At 50.3% G+C, this 23,339-nt stretch overlaps 1 protein-coding gene across 1 annotated transcript; it reads left to right on the top strand.

Moving 5' to 3' along the window:
• Positions 1-2,532: 2,532 nt before the first annotated feature.
• Sost (sclerostin) lies at positions 2,533-7,083 on the top strand. The gene is made up of 2 exons (XM_005070072.4): positions 2,533-2,765; positions 5,282-7,083. Exons 1-2 carry the CDS (start codon positions 2,546-2,548, stop codon positions 5,701-5,703), a joined length of 642 nt encoding a protein of 213 aa, XP_005070129.1. The 5' UTR covers positions 2,533-2,545; the 3' UTR covers positions 5,704-7,083.
• Positions 7,084-23,339: the final 16,256 nt, after the last annotated feature.

Genomic DNA, 23,339 nt, shown 5'->3' on the forward strand with positions numbered 1-23,339 from the left:
TCTATCCTGTGAAGGGCAGAGTTACCCGTTGGCCGAGAATGACCCAGAAGAATGGGCCATTAAAGAACTCAATTTTTCTTATTAACACTCCTTTAGTCCCAAGCCTGGCCACTCTCTGGTCACTTGGTTTCTCCTTTTATGTCCAGCAGGTGGCAGAAGCGTTCCAAGGACTGGTTGTCACCTCCATCAGCAGATGGTGCTATGAGAACCATTTTGCATGATCACAGAACCCCTGCCCAGGAACTGTCCTCTCCCAAGTCTGGAGAGAGCAATGGGCTGGCTCTCTGGCCCAGACAGGGTTAACAGTCCACATTCCAGAGCAGGGAAAAAGGAGACTGGAGGTCACAGACAAAAGGAGGGGGCAGCTTCTAACAACACCACAGCTCTGGTGTGAGAGATACATCACCCCCAACAATGGCCACAGCTGTTTTTGTCTGCCCCGAAGGAAACTGACTTAGGAAGCAGGTATCAGAGAGGGCCCTTCCTGGAGGGACTTCTGTCTGCCTTGTAAAACTGTCAGAGCAGCTGCATTGATGTGTGGGTGATGGAAGATGAAAAGGGGGACCCAGGCGGTTGGCCCCAGATGGACAGGCCACTTGCAAGTCAAGGCAGGTGGCAGAGGCCTGCAGAAGCTGTGCAGGTGGTGGACACTGATTCATTGCACAGATAGCATACCAGGACAAGGTGGACCATAGCCTTCTTCCCAGCCTTCCTCCAGGGCCGGGGCATCCTCCAACAATCCATCTCTGCGAAGGCTTCCGCGGACACTCCTTTTTTTGCACCTCAGGTGTGAACCCTCCTGCTCATACCCCTCCTTCTGCCTGTCCATGGCCCTTCTGCTACTGCTGGCTGAGCCAGCAATGCCTTTGGATTTCTTTGTACCTAGACCAGTGGTTCTGAACCTGTGGGTCGAGCTCCCCCCCCCCGGATTGTTGAAGGACACTTTCATGGGGATCAGCCACCCTAAGATGATGGAAAAATAATCAGATACTTACATTATAATTCATAACAGCAAAATTACAGTTTGAAGTAGGCATGACAATAATTTTATGGTCAGGGCCATCACATCATGAAGAACTGTCTTAAAGGGTCATTAGGAAGGTTGAGAACCAGTCACTTAGATGGACCTGAGATGGCTTTCTGAAACTCACCTGTTATATGTGTCCCTTGGATTTTTCGACAAGACTCGGAGTTGTTTATGAAAATATAATGAGGCTGGAGAGATGACTTGATGACTAAGAGTGCATGTTGTACAAGCATGACGAACTGAGTTCAGATCCCTACCACCCATGTGGAAAAGCGACCATACGTGCTTATAACCCCAGGATTGTGAAGGGTGGGGGGGAGAGGCAGGTGGATCATGGGAGTCCACTAGCCAGCTAGCTAGTCTAACCTGAATGCCTCAGTAAGAGATCCTGTCTCAGGGAATATCTTGGAGAGTGACAGAGGAGGACACACCCCCTCTGGTCTGCATGCACCCACACATACATGTATACACTCACACATACACTGCACATACATGTACATGGAGAGTGTAATCTGAGAAATGATGGCACTAACTAAGAAATGTCAGTACTAAAAGCACTGGTCTTGTCTTTTGCAAAGAAATGGGATTCTGTGTTGCCTGCCCCAGGCTTGGCCAAGGAAGGAGCTGCCTTTGGCACACCAGCCTTTAAGCCACATTGAGTTCCCTGGCTAAGAACCACCTGTGATGGATCCCAGGTCTCAAAGGGTAGAAGAGATTTCCTCTTTGTGCTCCATCTCCAAGAGCCATGGCTACCCTCCACCTGTTGCCAGAACCCCACCTTCTCACCAGTGGGTGTGGACTCTCTACTTATCCCTGGTTTTAAGAAGAAAGCCAAGGGGCTTTTGCTCAGAATCTTCCATGCTGAGCCTTATGGACGTGAGGCCAATGGGATTTCTTTAAAAGGACCCGTATAGAGTGCTTGCACAGCAAGTATGAGACCCTTAGGTTGGATTCCCCCAAATAAAAAGGCATCCTGCTTGTGTGTGGGGAGTGGGGTGCAAACAGACACCTTTAATTAAGACCATTAGCTGGTGGGGTGACAAAGGAACTTGGCTAGAGGAATGTGGTCAGCTGAACTCTGCCTTCTGTAGAACTCGGAGCTCCACATGTTTCCTTTGTTAAGCTGGCCCACAGTTTGTTTTGAGAATGCCTGAGGGGCCCGGGGAGCCAGACAATTAAAAGCCAAGCTCATTTTGATATCTGAAAACCACAGCCGTCAGAACGTGGGAGGTGCTGGGAGAGCTGGCTCTGTCCTTGCCTCCCCCCCCCCATCCCACTTGGGTCACCTGGGAGTGCCAGCAGCAATTTGGAAGTTTGCTGAGCTTGAGAAGTCTTGGGGAGGGCTTGCTCTGAGCACACCCCTTTCCCCTGGGGAGGGGGGGTGAGGAAACATGGGACCAGCCCTGTTCCAGTCCATCCTTATTGGCTGGCATGAGGCAGAGGGGGTTTTAAAAGGCGACTGTATCTAGGCTGGGGACTGGAGCCTGTGCTACTGAGCGCCCTCCTCCACTTGGCACCATGCAGCTCTCGCTAGCCCTGTGTCTTGTCTTCCTGCTTGTACATGCAGCCTTCTGTGCTGTGGAGGGTCAGGGGTGGCAAGCCTTCAAGAATGATGCCACCGAAATCATCCCTGGGCTCAGAGAGTACCCTGAGCCTCCCCAGGAGCTGGAGAACAACCAGACCATGAACCGGGCAGAGAATGGAGGGAGACCTCCCCACCATCCCTATGACACCAAAGGTATGGGATGGAGAAGACAAGTTGTTAGCATGGGGGTCCCGGGAATTAATGGGGGTAGTTTTAGAATCTGCTCTTTGGAGGCCTTGAAGATAGGGTGGATAGTTAGCCTCTGCCACACCACGGGGGACAGGCTTGCCTGGAAGAATGCTAGCACAGGGTTAGAGTCTGGGGACAGGCTTGGGGTGGGGGTGCTGGCTGAGCACTCTAGGCAGGGGCAGGCTGAGGTCAGCCGAAGCTGGCATTAACTTAGGCACGGGCTTGTAGGATGGTTCAACGAATCTCCTCAAGGACACAGGGGTTAGATCTGGCTGGACCAGTGGGGAGGCCACAAGGTAAGGCTGGTAGCACCTGATGGATGCTGTGGTTGTTCTATATCTCACATGGCCACCCCATGAGGTGATCCTAGCTTAAAGGTGGAGAAACTGAGGCTCCTGGGATAAAGCCACCGGGGTGGGGAGGATAAAAAGAACAGAGACTGGAAGCTGGTTTTGATCCAGTTGCAACACAACCCTAGACTGGGTTTGGATGGGAACCTGAAGCCAGAAAGAACCCCACTCAGTTCCCCTTGTTGGGCGCAGTGGGTTAGCACCACAGAACAGGGTTTTAGGCACGGTTTTAGCCCATGACATGACTGGCAGATGAGTGTAGCATCCCCCCATATGGGCACAGGTGGCATCATCTGCCCTCTGCTTGCACCTTGGCCCAGCTTTGCCTCATTCCTGGGGACAGAGCCTGTGGAGGCAGGCCTGCACCGAGAAATGCCTAGGGGATTGAGTGCACAGCTGGCAGGGATGACAGGAGCCGGGTGGCAGCTGGAGGGACACATTCCAGAGCGAGGACCTGGCTGCCTGCTGCTCACCATCTGCGTGGGGCAGAAGCTGCTTTCCGGGCCGCCAGCATGCTCCTGCCTCCCCTGTCTCCTGGCCAGTGAGGGGTGTGGGAAAGGGCCACCCCCAAAGGAGCGTGCAATGCGGTCACGTTTTGCAGAGGAAATGTCTGACCTACGGGTGCTATTCCTGGAAAGCCCCAAAACGTATCGTTCTCTGGGCAAAGACTCCTCCACACACCGCCTCTACAGGGGTGAGGGAGTCAAACCAGCGCAGAAACCAAAAAGCCAGGCACAGAAGGTGTGACTAGACATCCACCTCCCCTGCTGTGCCTGCTGTCGGGGGCAGAGGTGGATGCTGGCCTCTGCCTCTCTCTCTGGTTTTGGCTCTGGAACTAATTTCTTAAATCTTTTCATGCCATCTTAGCCCGCTGTGAAACTTTTGGGGGTGGACAGGACTCGCATATGAATTAGCTAGCTTAAAAGCTTCCATCCACCTAAGCCCATGGTGGGAGACATAGCCTGGGTGTGTGCACGAGATGAGGCCAGGCATCAGACCCAACCTCCTTCCACAGAAGGAAGGCTTGCATCACCATGAGCTACAGTTCAAGAGCCTGGTATGCAGCAGGTGCTAAACAAATGCTTATGGGGGCAGAAGCTGTAGGCCAGAACTCTGACCCCCCTCTGCTAAGGAAGTACTTAGCAAAGAGTGAGCGGCCCTCTACCCCCACCCATCCCCCAACCTGGGGTCCTCTAACAAATCACTTTCACCCTTGCAGGAGCCAGAAGGTGCTGGCATCCTAGGCAGGGGCGTCAGGCAACCCAGCCCTGCCTTTGGGGCAAGTTCTTTTCTCAGCCTGGACCTGTGGTAATGAGGGGGTTGGAACCGCTCGCTGCCTTTGGTTGCTTTCAAGTCTAATGAATTCTTATCCCCACCACCTGCCCTTCTACCCGCTCCTCCACAGCAGCTGTCCTGATTTATTACCTTCAATTAACCTCCGCTCGTTTCTCCATCTCCTGGGACCCCGCCCCTTCCCAGTGGCTGGTAAAGGGGTTTAGAAGGACCAGAGGGCAGTCAGGTATGGCTAGCGGCTGCTAGTCAGGCCTGGGGATAAGGAGCTAAATTAGAAGAGTGCTTGGTTAGTATGCACGAAGCCCAGGCCCGGTTCCCTAGTACCTCATAAGCCAGGCAGTGAATGACCCACGCCTGGATACCACCACCGGGAAGGTGAAGATGGGAACTCAGACATTTAAGATCATCCTCAAATGCATGGGCCCGTTTGAAGCCAGCCCGGGCTACATAAGACCCAATCCCCAAACAAGAACATGACAGTTCTGACTGCCACATAGTGCCCAGTATAATGCGCATGTAGTGGATGAAGTCATTGAATCTTGGGGCAACCTGTTTTACAGATGTGGGGAAGAGAGACGTTAAATTGCGTGCCCACAGATCACACAGAAAGTAAATGGCTGAGCGCTGGTGTTTGATCACTGGGTTCTAAGGACAGTGAGCAGCCAGGGAGAGATCTTCCCCTGCAAGTTCCAAAAGTGCCTGGTGCTTCCTTCCTATAAGCCATGCATGGATGTGAAAGCGCCTGGAGAGGGGCAGGTTTGGAAAAAACAGGGAGGAACAGCGGGAGCAGGCCAGCCTGGGCTAGGCTGCCGCCCATACGCTTCCCTCTCTCCGCAGACGTGTCCGAATACAGTTGCCGCGAGCTGCACTACACCCGTTTCGTGACAGACGGCCCGTGTCGCAGCGCCAAGCCGGTCACCGAGCTGGTGTGTTCGGGCCAGTGTGGCCCCGCGCGCCTGCTGCCCAACGCCATCGGCCGCGTGAAGTGGTGGCGCCCGAACGGACCCGACTTCCGCTGCATCCCGGACCGCTACCGCGCGCAGCGGGTGCAGTTGTTGTGTCCCGGGGGCGCCGCGCCGCGCGCACGCAAGGTGCGCCTGGTGGCCTCCTGCAAGTGCAAGCGCCTCACCCGCTTCCACAACCAGTCGGAGCTCAAGGACTTCGGACCGGAGACTGCACGGCCGCAGAAGGGTCGCAAGCCAAGGCCTCGCGCCCGGGGCGCCAAAGCCAACCAAGCGGAGCTGGAGAACGCGTACTAGAGCGCTCCCGCGCCCACGCTGCCCCCGCACGATCCGACTCGTTTTCATTGTAAAGCCTGTAGCTCAGGCCAGGGGCGCCAAACCTTCCAGGCCATGTGGAGTCCCCAGCCGGTAGAGTCCCCTTGCCCTCCTGCCCGTTGCGGGAGTTCCCGCAGGCCTGGAGAGGGAGCTGAGTCACAGACACTGAGCCACTCTGCCCAGCCAGGGGCGGTGGGGGGAAGGGGGGCTCCTACGGTCGTCAGTCCCCTACAGAACACGGTAGCATTTTCACCGTAAAGGGAGCAGAGTGTGAAAGGATCTGGGACTGGTTTACAGAGGTACAGTTAAGTTTCCCCATCCCACTGTAAAGTCCGTGTGTGCAAGATCGCAGGACTGGATAGGATTTCTGGCCCTGGCTTGGCCACTGAGTGTGAGGTTGGGCTACGGGGTTCTCTTTTGGTACCTCGGTGTCTGCTTTGTAAAATATGGGTCACGGTGAGATTAGACTTTCCAAGGACTCTGCTGAGCTTCCAAGGATTGGGGTGCCCCATATGGACAGGTGAAGGAGACAGGGAGAGAATGAGGGAGAGAAAGAAGAAAAGAGATTTCTGGTTGACAACCTCTTAGAAGAGGCTGTGGATTCGCAGCCTGGCCTCCCCAGATGTTTGGCTACCCCCACTCCTTCATCTCAGATTTGCCTTCAAACTGGGATAGAGAAGGACAGGGTCTCAGAGATGGTGGAAGGGACAGAAATCGCACCTCTGGTCTCCAAAGATCAGTTTCCTGCCCCCCCCCCCCCGCTGCATTGCCATATTTCAAAGGGATTTTCCACACAACAGTTTAAGGTCGTGGGGGGACCTGGGCTTGCCGGTCACTTCCAGCCAAAGTTGTGTCTCCCAGGACACCTCCTCCGGTCTGCCACCCACGAGCACATTTCTGTCCAGAAAAACAGCGTCTTCATACTCTCCTTAGTGATGGCATATCTTACATTAAAGAGAATCATAATCGGGGGAGGGACAAGTGCTGTACATATGCGGAGAAGCTGGGAGGCGCCACAACCGCCACCCACAAATCTTTTTGTAATCATTTCCAGACACCTCTTACTTTCTGTGTAGATTTTAATTGTTAAGGGGGGGGGGTGTTTGTAAGCGAAGGAAGAACACGGAGCTGGGAAGCCCCTGGGGCTGGCCTGGTGGATTTAGCAAACTTTCCATGTGCGGCTCACCCACAAGAATGGAAGCTGTGGTTTTTAAAGAGTCCAGTGACGTATTTATTTTCTCATTTAAGTTATTTATGCCAACGTTTTTCTTGTAGAGAATGACAGTGTCAGTACCGCTTCGTGAAGCACAGTGTGTTTTTTTGGCGACCAGAGGCATTGTTAATAAAGACAATGAATCATGACCGGGAGGATGTGGTATCATTTTTTTGTCAACCACACACAATGTCGTCTGTCATCTCACACCCTTCCCTCGGTCACCAGGCCCAACCTTTGAAGACACCTTGGACAACTCTGCTAGCCCTTTTGGCGGTTATGTGCCCGGCTTGGAAGAGTCATGTTCATTCCCTCCTTTCCAAACCCAGCCCTCATTGCCCTGCTGGGACATCGTCGTACTGGCTCTGCAGACTGCCCTCCACACTGTCACCCAGTCACTCGCCTCGCTCGAGGCTACAGTCTTTCACCCCCACCCTCCCAAGCCCCCCTACTTCTCCAAATGGTCCTGCAGACCCCGCCTCTTTAGTTTGCTGACTCTGCTTGTCACAGCCACCACGTTCCTCCCCTTTCTTTAGGATCCATGGAACTTTCCACCCTGTTCCCCAAACCTTCCACAAATGTTCCAGTGTCTGATGCACCCTCTCTCTTATGATGTCCTATGCCACCATTTGGTTCCCAGTTCAAGGTCTTCCCTTGTGCTTTCATTTCATGGATATTCTCTGGTCTGGCCAAGCCCTGCTTGGTACCAGGATAGAAGCAGAGCCAAGAACAACCGAGGACCAGTACAAGCCAAACTGGGCCAAGCTTTTTCCCAATGTGAATTTTACACCTCCCCAGTAAACGTGTAAGGTCCTCAAAGCCAAGGGCAATGCCTGGTTCTTCTGCCAACATCAGGTCTCCTGAAAACACTTGGGAGTGTTGCATGCTAGGACTCAGCATCTACTTTTTGGTTGCAATAAGAAAAAATGGGACTGGTGGAGCAGTAGATACCATAGGCCTGGAACCTGGGGGGTAGGGGGTGAAAATAAGAGAATTGGGATTTCGAAGCCAACCAGAGCTAGATGGGGCCTTAGTCTCCCACCCCAACCTGTTTTTTTAAAACAGGATTTGAAACTGCAACACTTTTTAAGGGGGGTCAAGACAGGGTTTCTCTGTGGCTTTGGAGGCTGTCCTGGAACTAGGTTCTGTAGACTAGGCTGGTCTCGAAGTCACAGAGATCCTCCTGCCTCTGCCTCCCGAGTGCTGGGATTAAAGGCGTGCACCACTACCAACCTGCTGAGACTGCAACACTTTAAATCAAGTGCATCTTTGTGTGAAGGGAACACTATCCCAAAGGTAAACTCCTATCCTTGTGTATGTACATGCCGTGAATTAAACCCAGGGCTTTGTACATGCCAGGCAAACTCCCGGCCACTGAGCTCTATCCCTGGACCCTCCTGGCTTTTTGTTTTAACTCCCAATAAGTCCCCTAAGTGAATTATCACCATCAAGTCTTTGACAAATATCACTGAGTGTTGCCAGTCTCCCTGTGGTTCTAAATTCCCTGGAGGACCCCCCTCAGGGAATCCAGGCACCCTGAAGAACATCCCAGAACGAGGATGTAATAGAGACCTTGGCCTTGGCCAACCCCCAGGTGTGGTGCAGAGGGCTAGGACAGGAACTCTGGAGGCAGGCTTGTGTTTGAGTCTGAGTAGACTGGGGTAGCTAGGATTAAAATGCTTTCCCCACAACTAGCCTGAGCTCAGTCCCTGGTACTGGTACCCACTCAGCTACTTAGAGCCCAGTGAGCACATGGGTGAAGAACCAGCCTGGATGGCCTGGACTTCTGTGATTCAGAGCCAGGCAGGAAAGATTAGTTTTATGGTGACCCCCAGGGGACAGTGGTTAGGGAAGGGACACCAAAGAGGGAGCTTCTAGAGGCTCTTCTGAAGGAGAAGGGGTCCTAGACCCTCTGAGAAAAGAACCCCACTCACAATAATACACTGAAGCTGCGCATAGCTGCCTATGGGTGCAGGGAGCTTACCCACCATCCTTCAGTATGCCCTTGTTTTCCCACCACATGCCAGAGATGATGGGGACTAGAGAGTCCAAGTGATGCCCAGACTGGAGCATACCTAGGGCTTGCTTTCTGGGACCAGGAGATGTAGGACAGACCATCTTGGGCTATGATCCCATTACCACGAAGAAAAAAAAAAGCCCAAAGGCTAAATTGTAGGTCAGGTTAGAGTTTATTTATGGAGAGTTATATTCTACCTCCATGGGGTCTATGAGGCTGGCGCCAATCAGAAAGAACAAACAACAGGCTGAGCTGGGAGGGGTGGCATTTTACTGTGGGGAGCACGTGTTCTTGGGGTGCAGCCAGACACGTGGCTCGTATTAATAGTCTGAGAGTCAAACAAAGAGACAGAAGGAGTGCCCCCCAACTCACACACGCCACTCATCTCTTAGGATGCTCTACTTACATCCTAAGAACAAACCATGCTGCATCAGAAAGGAGACAAGGCCACAGAAACTCAAAGGAACCACAGGATCCCTAAGTCCCCACTTTCCTTGAAGCAGGTAGAACTTGTTTGCGGGGAAGATGGGAGCCTGCGGAGCCCACCTGTGTGTGCACCAGGTCCAGAGCCACAGACACTGAAAGCTGGTGCTGAAACCCACCATGCATGCTGCCTTGCATGGATTCCCTGATGTCAGCCCACACGCCCTGATCCTGTCTCCCGATCACTGATGATGACAGTGCTGGGGCCTGCCCCATTCTTGGAATGCACCCAGGTTTCCCTATCTTGAGGGCAAATGAGGTCTCAAGTCTTGAGACATTTCCACAAGCATTGGAGGTGTTCCTGTTTTGTTTTGAATTTAATTGTATGTATGAGTGCTTTTTCTTGAACATATGTCTGCATACCATATATATACCTGATGCTCACGGAGTTCAGAAGAGGGCATCAGATTCCTTGAAACTGGAGTTACAGATGGTTTTGAACCATCCTGTGGGTGCAGGGGACTGGAAGAGCAGCAAGCCTGTGTGCTTAACCACTGAGCCATCTCTCCAAACCACCACCGAGGGAGGTTCTTTCTGTGGCTAAAGACACAGGAGGCAGAGAGGAGTTCCTTTTAGTCAATACAATCACGATGTGCCTGGTGACGGAAGGGCAGGATGGTCCCCAGGAACCACCAGTTACCAGCTTCAGTTTTACTCTTTAAAAAGTCCCAGTTGGGGCAGTAGATCTGTGCTCCCTATTTGAAGTGACTGAGGCCCAGGTGTCCATTTCCAATTGCTTGTTCCTCTTTCCGGGCCTGGGGGAGCTCCCTTCCTGCCTGTAAACATGTCTGTCCTTCAGTGTAAGAAAAGCATCATTTCCCCATGGCAATCAGACCAGTCCAAGGCCCTTCATTTATCTTTCACAAAGAATACCCCTTCTTGCCCAGTGTGGTGGCACATACCTTTAAACCTAGCACTTGAGAGGCAGAGGCAGGCAGATTTCTGTGAGTTCAAGGCCAGCTTGGTTCAAGTTAGTTCCAGGACAGCCAAGGCTCTGTAGAGACACCCTGTTTCAAAACAAACAAAAGAAATGAAATAAATCATGCCTTCCTTGGAGTGTTTGTCTCAGCAGTTGATTAATATTTCTTTTAATTTTCGTCTCCTTGCCATTCTAGACTATAAGACCTGTAGGTGAAGTTTTCCTGTCCTGCCCACCCACTACTTCCCAAATAACTGACATGGAGTCTTAAATATTAATTATAAATGTTCAACCAATAGCTCAGGCTTATTACTAACTAGCTCTTACAACTTAAATTAACCCATATTTCTTATCTAAGTTCTACCACATGGCTCATGTCTTGTTACCTGATTTTGTACAAGTCTATGTCTGGCTGGCAACTTCTGAGACCCTGCCCTTCTTCCCAGCATCCTCCTAGTCTGGCTGTCCTGTGCAATCTCTTTCTGCCCAGCTATAGACCAGTCAGCTCTTGATTAGCCAATGAGAGTAACACATATTGACAGTGTACAAACATTGTTTCACATCAAAGACTCAGGAGAGCAGGGACTCTCTCTGTTGTTGCTCATTTGGACACCCACAGAACCAGGTGTATGGGAGATGCCTGATGTGCTCTGCTTGCACATTTGCTGCCAGATAGATTGGTCAGATGGAAGAGCTGGGTGTGTGCATGATGATGGAAGGAGCAAGGAATATGTGACTTATGGCAAAAGAGGATGCTTGCACAGAAGAACACTCTTTTTGTGATAGGTGTGCCTGCAGGTATGTGCACGCCCATGCCGAAGCCAAAAGACAACCTTAGTGTAGAGTGCCTCAGCTGTCGCCACCTCCCCCTTTGAGATGGGGATCTCTCATTGGCCTGGAGATTACCAAGTGGGCTGGCCTGGCTGGTCAGAGAGTCCCAGGGATATGCATATCTCTGCCTCCCCAGTGCTGGGATTGCAATCATACATGACCATGACTGGTTTTTTAATGTGGGTTCTAGAGCTTGAACCCAAGTCTGAGGCCTTGCAAAGCTTCATCTCCCCAGCCCCTGGGGACTCTACTTTATATCAGGTCTCTGAGTATAAACCCTAGCCTCTACACTCAGCAATTCCTGGGCCTGCTGAAAGTCAAGGGGGAAGTGAGAGCAAGCTTCGATGCTCCGAGAGACAGGACGATCTGCAGCAGTGAGGTAGAGTACAAGAAGTGAACACTTGGTATTCGAGGTTTGGATGTGGCGAAACAGAGAGGGCCGGGGGAGGAAATAAGTCAGACGAACTCAGGCAGGATGGGCAGAGCGCGGCATGTGTGGAAACCTGGCACACGACAGTTACCTGCATGGAGTTCAGCACACACCATGCTCTTCACCAGGTTCCCTGCACACGGAAACAGAAGTCAAGAGGAGCAGGAGGGAGCGGAGTCAGATATTGTCAGTCGTGGCTGGAGAAATGGGAGCAATGAATGAATCTCCACAATTAGGACATTGTCTCCCTGGGGAAAGGTGATGGGATGTCCTTCAGTATGCTGTTAATGTGTTTCTCTTATTGGTTGGTGAATAAAACACTGATTAGCCAGTAACCAGGCAGGAACTATAAGCAGGGCTCCCAGACAAGAAGAATTCTGGGGAGAGGACACAGAGAGGAGCCACCAGAGAGATCCCATGTGGCTACCAGGAAAATAAGGCTCTGGGGCATTCTCCAGTGAGCCAAGACTATGTGGAAATACTTAGATGAATAGAAATGGGTTAATAATTTTTTTTATGAGACAGGGTTTCTCTGTTTTGGAGGCTGCCTGTCCAGCCTGGCCTCGAACTCACAGAGATCCGCCTGCCTCTGCCTCCCGAGTGCTGGGATTAAAGGCGTGCGCCACCAACGCCTGGCTGAAATGGGTTAATAATTAAAACAGAGCTAGCCGATAAGAATCCTGAACCCTCGGCCAAACAGTTTATAATTAATAGACGCCTCAGTGTGTTTACTTGGGACTGAAGGGTGGTAGAACTAGGCAGAACAGAGACCTCCCATCTTCAGAAAGGCAAGAAGCTGGGCTGTGAGTACTAGAGGGAACCTTAAATGACATCATGTTCTCTGTGTGCCTGGCAACGGGGCTGCTTTGGAGGCTGAGACTTGACTCAAGTGCTCACATGATTTCTCACTTCCCTAAAGTCATCTAGGGAGCCTGAGCTTGGAGCTGGCAGTGGGCAGTTGCAGCAATAGATGCCCATAAGAAGGGTCTGGAAAGAAGGAGAAAGTTCAGGACCCAGACCACCAACCTCTGCTACCTGACAATGCTGTAGGACCCGTCTCTCCTACAGATAGAAGACAAAGGCAAGAGAGGATGGTAGGGGGAGGAGTCAGAGAAAGGAGAGGGCGAGGCAGAGACCAAAGGACAGAAACACTTGTGTTCTTCAGCCACTGACTGAGTGCCAGGTGCATGCTCAATACCGCCAATGCCAAGACTGATGATCATGGCACCACAGTTGACTCCCGACCCAGTGCTGGCAGAGGAGGCGATGAACTCTGCATGGTTTGGGTATGGTCTGAATGCACTCCTGTCCTAGTTTTGGTCCATTTGCTGTGATAAATCAGCATGACAAACGCTACTTTAAGAGAGAGAGTGTAAAAGGATTACAGTTGGTCGTTCAGGAAGCAAGAACTCGAAGCAGCCAGTTACATCCACAGTCAAGAACAGAGAGAGACAAGATGCATACCTAATACTTAGCCTACTCTCTCTTTTATACAGTCCAGGACCCAACCCAGGGAACTGTGGAGTTTTCTCTGTGTCTTGGCAGCCACTTCCCAAATAACTACTCAGAGGCTTAATATTAATTATAAATGCTCGGTCAATAGGCTCGTACCTATGGTATCTCATCTCAGCACGGCATGCCCGTCTTGCTTCTCTCTGCCTCTGCTCTCCTCTCACTCCTCCTTCTTCCTCCCAGCATTCTCAGCGTGGCTCTCCCACCTAACCTTATCCTGTTCAGCTATTGGCCAGTCAGTTTCTTCATTAAACCAATCCAAGTGACAAATCTTCACATTGCACAAAAGGATTAGTCCACAGCAGGGAATGGTACTGTTCACTTCTAGGCTGAGTCTTCAGACATTCTCTCACAGACACGTGTTGCTGGAGGTTTCTTTCCCGCCAGATCCCGCCGCCCTTGAGCCCCAAATAAACTCATGAGACATATTGATTATGAAACTGTTGGCCAGTGGTTAGAGCTTCTTATTGCCTGGCTCTGTCTTAATTATTAATCCATTTCTATAAATCTATGCATTTCCACATGGTCTTATCTTACCAGAGAAGGGTCAGGACCTGTTACTCCTTCTGTCACTACATGACATCCCTCGAGATCTCTCTCTGCCTACCTTTCCCAAAATTCTCTTCATCTCCTAGTCCTGCCTGTCTTCCTATCTCTACTGGCCAAACAGTGTCTTTATTCATCAATCAATAAGAGAAACATACATACAGAAGGACATCCCCCATCAGACACTCCCACAAATCAACCTGATCTAAATAATCCACCATGGAGACCATTTTCCCAGGTGATTCTAAATAGTGTCAAGTTGACAAGAAAATTGTGGTGACATTTTGTTTATGATCTCACAAATAAAGCCTGCCTGAGGTTCAGAGTTTAAAGCTAGCCACACTAGTTAGCCATAGAAGCCAGGCAGTGGTGGCACACACCTTTAAACCAAGCAGCCACACTACTTAGCTATAGAGGCTGGGTGGTGAAGGTAGGATTTAAAACCTCTGTCTACAAGGCTGTGATGGTTCATGCCTTTAATTCCAGCGCTAGAGAGGACTATAAGGTGGATGGAGGCAGGAGTGCAGTGTATTCAGTCAGGCTGAGGACAGGATCTCCCCTTTTGGTCTGAGCCTTGGTAGAGTCTGTAGTGGTTGGCTGATTTGCTTTTCTGATCTTCAGTTTGAATCCCAATCTGTCTCTGGGTTTTTATTATTTGAACTACAATAAATAGTTACCCTCACAGCCTCATAGAGTTTAGACACGAGACTGAATTCTCATTGTGAAGTACTGAGAAGATGAAAACTTCATCCAGCAAGCAATAGCATCTAGAACAGAGCCTTTGTCTAGGGTCTAGGACTAGAGACAGTCTTCTGCAGAGCTCCATGCTGTGGAGTAAGCCTTCCGTCCACTGTGAATATGTATTACTCTCATTGGTTAATAAAGAAGCTGGTTGGCCTATGGCAAGTTAGGCAGAGCAACCAAATTGAGGATGCTGGGATGTAGAGGGGTGGAGTCGGGGAGACACCTGCCAGCTGCTGAGCAAGCAGGGCATGCAGAAAATGAGGTAACAGGCCACGAGCCATGTGGCAAAGCATAAATAGGAATATGGGTTAATTTAAACATGAGTTAACTAGTAACAAACCTGAGCTATTGACCGAGCATTTGTAATATAATCTGCTGTGTGGTAATTTGGAAGCAGTTCCTGGGACAGAAAACTCCGCCTGTGGTTCCATGATTGAATCCTGATGGCTACATAAGCAGAGAGAGGGCCTGGAAGAGACACGTACACCTTTTGCTGCCTCGTGTCATGTAACCTGCTCTTTGGGAAGCTGTTAGCACGAAGGCCATCACCAGATCACTTGTGGTGTTGCACCTCCAGAACTTAGAGACAAAATAGACTTTGTTGTTACTGTTGTGAAAGCGTAGCCAGTCTGCATTGTGTTATTGCCGATGGGAAACAGACTTGCCCAGATGCTTAACACACACATTGCATAATGTCTGGAAATGAAAAGTTCTATAGGGAAGAATAAAATTAGGTGACAAGCAGATAGAGAGCCCTGGAAGTGGCCAGGCTTGGGCCTCCCTGAGGAGGTGGCATGTAAGGCCTAAAAATACATGGAATGAGCCACATGAGGATCTAGGGTGCATGTGCCAAGGGGACCTGTCAATGAAAAGCACAGGAGGCATGTCAGTCTGGAGAAAGGACAACAGATTCTTTGGGTGTCCATACCAACATCTCCTTACCAATCCTCCTATATAACTCTGCCCCACCCCCAAACCTGGAAGCTGGTACAGTAATTAGTGTGTGTGTATGTGTGTGCATCTGTGTGCAGTAATTAAATTAGTGTGTGTGTGTCTGTGTGTGTGTGTGTGTGTCCCCTTGCCCTATGAGCTGAAGACCAAATGACCCCAGAGAGGCATAAGGAGCACACTGTTGGTTATACTGCTGCTACACACATTTTTTCTTAAATCCTTTGTCTGGCTTCTTTGACTAAGGCTGCTAGCATTGGGCAGACAAATGCAACAGGAGCAGGCTCTCCCCTGGATTCCTTCTAGAGTGTGTGTCCCTTCAGAAAGTCGCCTGTGGCTGCAGGACAGCTTTCCATTTACCTCTGCCACATGGCTCCAAACTCTAGGCTGGGATGGAGGCAAAGCTCTGCAGGGCAAGTGCCCATGTTGGCCATTCCTTCTCTCTGTGGCTGCAGCCTGGGCATAAAAACAGATGTAAGCAGAGTGTGGTGGCACTCAGGAGGCAGAGGCAGGTGGATCTCTGTGGGTTCAAAGCCACCCTGATCTACACAGGTAGTTTCAGGATATTGAGGGCTACATAGTGAATGGATTAGTGGGCTATTGAGAAAGTGACTTTGTTATCATACTGTAGTGAGATATCTACCTCACCTGCACCTATAGCACTGACCACGCCTTTTTGGGCGTGGTCACAGGTGAGGACATGACAGGGAGTGAGTTTAGGTCTGGGGTTCAGGCAGGTGGCTCTCTCTTGCATCTGTCTGGGTCACAGGGAGCAAGCAGCCTGAGTGAATCCTTAGAGCAGGAACTTGCGGCGGCCATCTGCTTCTTGTGTAAGTGACTTCTCCCCGAAATAAGTTATATTTAATATTGAACCTAGTCCCGTGTATCATTATCCGTGTCTCAGCTTCTGGCGCCCAACTCCCGAACCGGAACGGGCAAGGTCGCTTGACTAGCCCAACGAGACCTCCTAAGTGCTGGGATCACGATTGGACCACTACACCAAGATGTTGTGTTTCTTTTTATTTCCAAGTCATGTAGGTGGACTCAAGCCTCCATAGTTTTCATATGTTGTTTTCTCCTCCAAGGATCTCAATTCCCATGACTCAGACCTGGGAAGTCCTTTCCACCTTCAGGTCCTGCCTCAAACGCTGCCTCCTCTACAGGCAGATAGATCACTGTGCTAAGCACCCACTGTGCTATGGGAATTGTTGCATGAGTGGACTTGGCTCACACACACACACACACACACACACACACACACACACATACACACACACACAGGCGAACCCTGATAGACCCCATCTCTTCACATTTGTAGCCGCAGGAGTTTTGCACTGAGCTCCGCAGGCTTCGGAGTCTGCAAATGTTTGCTGAATGAAAACCCGTGTGGCTGGAGTGGGTGTGATCTGCAAAGTCATCCTCCTCAGGCTAGCAGCACTAACTCTGGCCAGCTTCTCAAAACAGTTTCTCTCATTCAAACCCTTTGCAACACCATCATGGGTACAGCCCCACCCCAGACATACCAAGCCTGTGGTTGTTTACCCAGGACATTATCAAGGGCCCAGATGACAGATAACTCTATCACTTGGCCAACAGTTGGGTATTGCGGTGTTAGGTTATTTCTGTGTCTGCAGAAAACAGTCCAACTTGGACAAAAGAAATAAATGATATCATTTTTCATTCAGGCAACTAGATTCCGCGGTACAAAAGGCTCCCTGGGGAATGAGCCTGGGACAGCATGGCTCCTGAGAGGCTATTTCCATCTGTCACCTTCGCTAATCTCTTGCCTTCCTTCCTCTGTCTGTTTCCTTCCTCTTGCAGGGGCACAGGAGAGTTAGTACTCGTGGGGGGGCACTCTCTATGGGTTGGGGGCGGGGGAGGCTGTTGGTCCAGTGACTTTTTTCCTCTTTCTTTTTCTTAGAAACCACTCTCAATTTAAGATAATGAGTCTGGTCATTCACTCAGGTTCACTACATAGGGACTTACCCAACCCCAACTCTGTGGATCTGGCTAAGTAAGACAAGTGAAATCTAAAAGGGAACATTCTAAAAATGTGGTTGGACAGTTTGCAGGCACTAAACCAGGGATGATCATGTAGCTTACCCTCTCCCTGCCAGCCCGGATGCTTTTCTCTGGAAAGGAGACGCAAGGACCGAACGAAGTTGCCAGCCTTTGATGATGGTGTCAGGGTGACTCTAAAATGTCATCCATACCGGGGATAACAAAGGCTCTTCTGGAGTCTTTGGTCTTCCCATCATGGAAAGATCCCACTTCCGGTTCAGTTAGCGTCCACCTCGTCTTCCATCCACTGTCTGTCGCCTCTACATCACCCATCCGGTTCCCACCCTGCCCTTTCAGTTCCTAGAAAGCAGCACCGTAGTCTTGGCAGGTGGGCCATTGGTCACTCTGTTACCACCGTTACCACAACCACCAAGGTGTCATTTACATTTGAGCTCACAGAGCATAGAGAGATGGCTCAATTGGCAAGATGCTAGCCGAAAAAGAGTGAGAATCTGAGTTCATTCCCAGCACCGAGGTAAAAGCTGGATGTAATTCCAGTACCAGTGAGGCGGGGACCAGAGGATCCTGGTGCTCCTGGCCAGACTGCCCAGCCTAATCAGTAGGCCAGAGGTCCCAGTGAGAGAGACACTGAATCAAGAAACAAGACAGTTGGCTCCTGAGGAAGCCTCCTGGCCTCCATACACACGAATACACACATGCACGTGTCCAGATGCACGCATCCGCACACGGGCAAACATGCACATACACTGGCATACCCCCCACCAAATACATAGACAAAGAATAAGTGACTACATACACCAACCTTCTCTTTAGACTCCTTGACGCTCTCTACCCCGCCAGCTTTGAGCTTTACATACCCTTTCCGTTGAAGGCTTTCACTGAAGCTCCACACCATTTGTAGCATCCTTCTAACTTTTTCCCCAGCCTTTTCTTGTTGTCTAGGGAGGCAAAGGCACACACTACAAAGTCACTGTGGTACCAGTTTATCTGCCCATCCACCTCTGATTCTGCTCATCTGACCAGCTGATGCTTCCAACTTCTCTGGAGCTCTGGCCAGGACCCTGCGTTCCCCGTGGCTCCCGGGTGGCCCTGCACGCATCCAGTCCACCAACCGCCACAGGCCTGTGTCTGGATTCTGTACAACCATCTGTCTCTTGGAAACCTACTTCTTTCTCTTCAGTTTTCTTCCTGAGTCTACCAGTTCTCCCTAATGCTGGCCTCTAATGTCTTGGACGGGATACTAGGAAGTCATGAAATTAGCAATTTGGGGTACCTCAGAGTCAGCAGGGGGGCTAGGAAGAACTTGCATTCCCAGGCCTTCCCTCCCAGAATTCTGACGGGGCAGCTCTGGCGCTGAGTTCAGGAAGCTGCATTTTTAATCACAGGCCAGTGGTGTTCTGAGGCAGCCTACCATGTCAGCTGGCTCTGACTAGGCTGAATCTGGGTGGTGGTGGTGTGTGTTTTCTGTTTTACAAAGTTTGTCTAATTCTTGTAAAAGGAAGACTCTACTTGTACAAAGGAAAACTCTGGCTCACCTAGGCAGAAAGATGACCGACTTTTACACCATATTGGCAATAGTTACCGTCAAACAGTTCTATTTATATGTACCTACAAGTAGTATTCTGGAGACTCTAAAGTCCTGATTATGGAACTTGAAAATTCTCACAGTCCTTAAAAGGCAAAAGAGTGGACCTGGGTAGAAGTTTATGGCACAAGCATGGAGATGGTATATGGAGTCCCGCCAAGGGTTTGGACAGAAGCAGCCAGAGAGGGCCCAAGAAAAGCACCTTGCCTCCTAGGGAATGCTGGAACCCAGAGGAGGTACAGGAGATTGCTAAGTAGAGGAGGGTGGACTCAGATCCACAGAGGGGCTTAAAGTGTGGGTGTAGCAGCCCTTTGCAGATGGCCTCCACGTGGGCATCCAAGGAGCTATAGTAGGAAGCCCAGAAGGGTACCATTGTCTAGGGAGGTGGGGGTTGTGGGATGGGGGCCGGCAGCCTCAAGGCTGCTTTTCAATGATGGTTGATGAACTGGAGTGAAGACAGGGCCCACATCACGCTGGCTCCCACAGCGCGGGGCCTTGCCATCTTCTACATCTGCCCCAATCGCTGCCCAGGACCAGCTCAAGCTCTGTGACTCTGCACCCCAAAAGAGGGAGGGGAGCCTGTCCATCAAGCTAGTTCTGCTGGGCCATCAGGTGCGAATATGGCAGACCCTGGGCTCCTGTCCAGGGTGGGAGGCTGCTGGGTGGGATGCTAAGTTCTCTCCTGAGCTGGAACTATTTTAGTAACAAGGATTATGCCTGTGTTGGCCAGCACCCCAGCAGCCTGTGCTTGGGTAATAACTAGTGCTGCTGTTTTATTTAAAAACAGACCAGTGAACCCACCCACGGTACAAGTACTGCTTCCATTTAGGTGTAATTCTTACCAGTCTTGTTTGTTTGGTGAGGGCAGGCGGGTGTGTATGTGTGGTGTGTGTGGTGTGTGTGTGTGCGCGTGTATGTGTGTGTATGTGTGTATTGTGTGTGTATGTGTGTATGTGTGTATGTGTGTGTGGTGTGTGTATGTGTGTAGTGTGAGTGTGTGTCTGTGTGTATGTGTGTGTGTGGTGTGTGTGTCTGTGTGTGTGGTGTGTGTCTGTGTGTATGTGTGTGTATATACACATGTTCCATATATCCAGAGTGACACAGCCATGTTTTTACATTGCAGCATCTTTGTGGTCCTTATTCTTTTCTTATTATTTTAACTTTTTATTGATTCTTTGTGGCACTCATCTCCCTATCCCTTCGTGCCTGCCCTCTGCCTTTGTAGCCTCTCCCACAAAATAAAATTTAAAAAATCTCATTGTGGAAACTGTAGTGTGTCACAGTGAGTCACACAGTACACCCGTTAGTCCACACACCTTTACTTGCAAATGTTCGTTGCAATGAGTCATTGATCTTCCAGGCCTCTGGCTTCTGCTGCACTGTCAAAACTGGATCCTCACTGAGAATCCTCTTGGATATCCCATTGCTTTCTGTGTCATGGAGGTCCTGCAGCTTTGGATCTGCAGGAGGGGCCCCTTCACATGCTGCAGCAGGTCACAGACGGGGTGGATGTTGGGGTGGGCCAACTCATAGCCCTGGATCTGGACCTGGGTGGTAGCTGAGTTGGTCAGCCCACCAGCTCTCCTGCATCCTCACCACCAAGGAAAGTTCTCCAACACGGATAGCTTGTCCAGAGCTGAAGTCAGCAAGGGGGCGGAGGCAGTTCTCCCACTCTCTCACCCTCGGGGCCGGTTCACCTGAACTCACACCCTGGAGCCATCTCTAATGTGTTGCCCAGGCAAGGTGCAGGGCCCCATCCTCTGAGTGCTGCAGCTGCGCAGGGCAGGGTCAGTTCTCCTGCCTGCAGTAGGTGGCGAGAGGCAGTAGCCCTCATTCTCAATGGTGGTTCAATGGTGGAGATGTTGGGCCACTCAACTTAATGGACTCAATGAATCCGTCAAGAATTGTCTGCTGTCTCCTGATCTACCTGGCACCCACGATCTTTTACCCTGGCTGGGCTCTTGCTCCCTAGCTCTGGCCCTGCTCAAGCCCCAATTGTTGCCTCTCTTAGCTCATCCTGACTCCCTGGCCCATTCTTATATTTTCTCTGTGACAGGCCCATGATTAAAAATAAAATAATTCATTTAAAGAAATGAAACAGTTATGCAGTAAGATTCATTAGAATGATCCTTGGCCTATCTTGGTAAGCTGACTATATACCCGTTCCAGAGTTGATTGGCCCTGCTATCTGAAGACCCATCCCCAGCCAGATTTTACCCAGGGAGCCCCCATGACTGGCCCCAAGGGGTATTTGGAACTTCTGATGGCTTCTAGTATTTTAGGCACTATAAATATAATGGAATCCTATTTGTTGGCAGCTCTCTCTTTACTTTTTTTTTAAACAGGATCTCTGACCAAGGTTATTTTGAAATTATTATGTAGTCGAGGATAACCTTGAACTCATAATCCTCCTGCTTCTACTTCCCATGCTGGGACTGCAGGTGTGTGCCACCATGCCCTGCTAATGAGGGGCTGAAGATTGGGTGCACTTGCTTCACGCGTGCTAGGCAAGCACTCTCCCAACTAAGCTATGTCCCCAGCCCCTCCTCCCTCTATGTTCGTCCCTGGTGGAATTTTTTTTTTACCTCAAAAGCTACTGGAATAATCCAGTGAGAATTTACTCTGAAACACATTTGACTGTCACAAATGTTCTCCAGCTCAAAGACCACGGGGTATATGACTGTAGCTGTTTGGATCCAGATTTGCTGGATCCTGACCAAATAGGACAAAACTGAGTTTCTAAGATAAGAAAGTCAGACAAAGAAGAAGACAGAGACCAAGGGAACAGGTTGAAGTATGTTGTGGACCAATGGGAGGAAGTGGCCCTTGCTGGTGTGGCCTGAGTGAGCATCCATTTGGGGACACTGATGGGTAGGACGCAGTCATGCAGATCTTACATACATTGCTCTGCACGTAGGATTATTTATCCTCTCAAACAGGAAATGTATCTGTGGCTCCTGATGTGCTGTTTGATTGCCTTCTAGAAGACAGACACCACTTTACAGTCCCACAACACAAGCAAGCCAACAGAGGGCCACACTCTCCGGAACACATTAGCCTGTGTTAATGTATAGTAGCAGGAAGGATGGAGCTCTCCGGGGCTGGCAGGCTGCGGAAGAGCAGGGCTTCCATCTCACAATGAGAGCATGCAGCCCTTTATCCCCTGGGGCCCACTTCAAATACATTTGCGAGGGATTTAAGAGTCATTAGTAGATGTTGCTGAACCACGAGACCCAGACATGGAGTGTGAGCTTCAAAGCAGGAATTCACTTGGGTCCCTTTGTCAAAGCCTCCTCTCTATCACTGACAACTCCCTCCACATTCAGCTTCCTGTGGACGTGAGGTGGGTGGGGCTGGAACCCCATAGCCAATAGCCTGATCAGAACTATGAGGAACAGAAGAGAGGTCGTTTGGTCAAAGAAAAACCGTGGGTAAAGCAATTGTGCTGCACTAGCCTGGCTGCCTTTAACCACAGTGGTTGCTAGGCATTGGCACTGCTTAGCAAAGTATGGACGCTCCCCAAGGCTGGCCTACCGCCTGTTGCTTTAAAGGAAAGGCTGAGGGCTGACAGTGGCTTTTACAGGCGGATGTTAGCAGTTAACACAGGGTTTCTCTGTGTAGCCCTGGCTGTCCTGGAACTCACAGAAATCCACCTGCCTCTGCTTTCCAAGTGCTGGGATTAAAGGTGTGAGCCACCACTGCCCAACTCCAAGTCATCCATTCTTACTACTCTGTCTTCTACAATGATCTCTGAGCCTTCCCAAAGAGTTCTACCAACTGGAGACCAAGGAGTCAAGCATATGAACCTAGGGGGTCGTTCTCACTCAATCCAGCACACAGTGAACACAGTGAAGCCACTGAATTACACACTTTTGTATGAGACCCATTACTATGTATGTTAATGTAAAAAAACTGAGAAAATCTAGTGATGGGTGCAATGTTCTTGGGCTAGAGATGATGTACCATCTATCATCAATAGAGTTTTATTGGGATACATTAAAAGACAGTGGATTTATAGCATGTGAATTATATAAAATAAGAAAATAAACAATGAGCAGAGCAGGGTGACACATGCCTGTAATCCCAGCAGTAGGGAAGCAGAGGCAGGAGGATGGAGAAGTCAAGATCGTCCTTGGCTACATACACAGTGAGTCAAAGGCCAGCCTGGCCGGGCGGTGGTGGCGCACGCCTTTAATCCCAGCACTCGGGAGGCAGAGGCAGGTGGATCTCTGTGAGTTCGAGACCAAGCCTGGTCTACCAAGCGAGTTCCAGGACAGGCTCCAAAACAATACAGAGAAACCCTGTCTCGAAAAACCAAAAAAAAAAAAAAAAAAAAGGCCAGCCTGATGTGATCTCTGTGCCCCCATA

Source organism: Mesocricetus auratus, unplaced genomic scaffold, assembly GCF_017639785.1.
Source record: "Mesocricetus auratus isolate SY011 unplaced genomic scaffold, BCM_Maur_2.0 Super-Scaffold_100007, whole genome shotgun sequence".
NCBI classification, from domain to species: Eukaryota; Metazoa; Chordata; class Mammalia; order Rodentia; family Cricetidae; genus Mesocricetus; species Mesocricetus auratus.

Excerpts from the sequence above, each read along its gene's own strand:
- Sost (XM_005070072.4), top strand. The coding sequence starts at position 2,546 with ATGCAGCTCTCGCTAGCCCTGTGTCTTGTCTTCCTGCTTGTACATGCA. Across the intron at positions 2,766-5,281 it reads CCATCCCTATGACACCAAAG|ACGTGTCCGAATACAGTTGC; the intron begins GTATGGGATGGA and ends CTCTCTCCGCAG.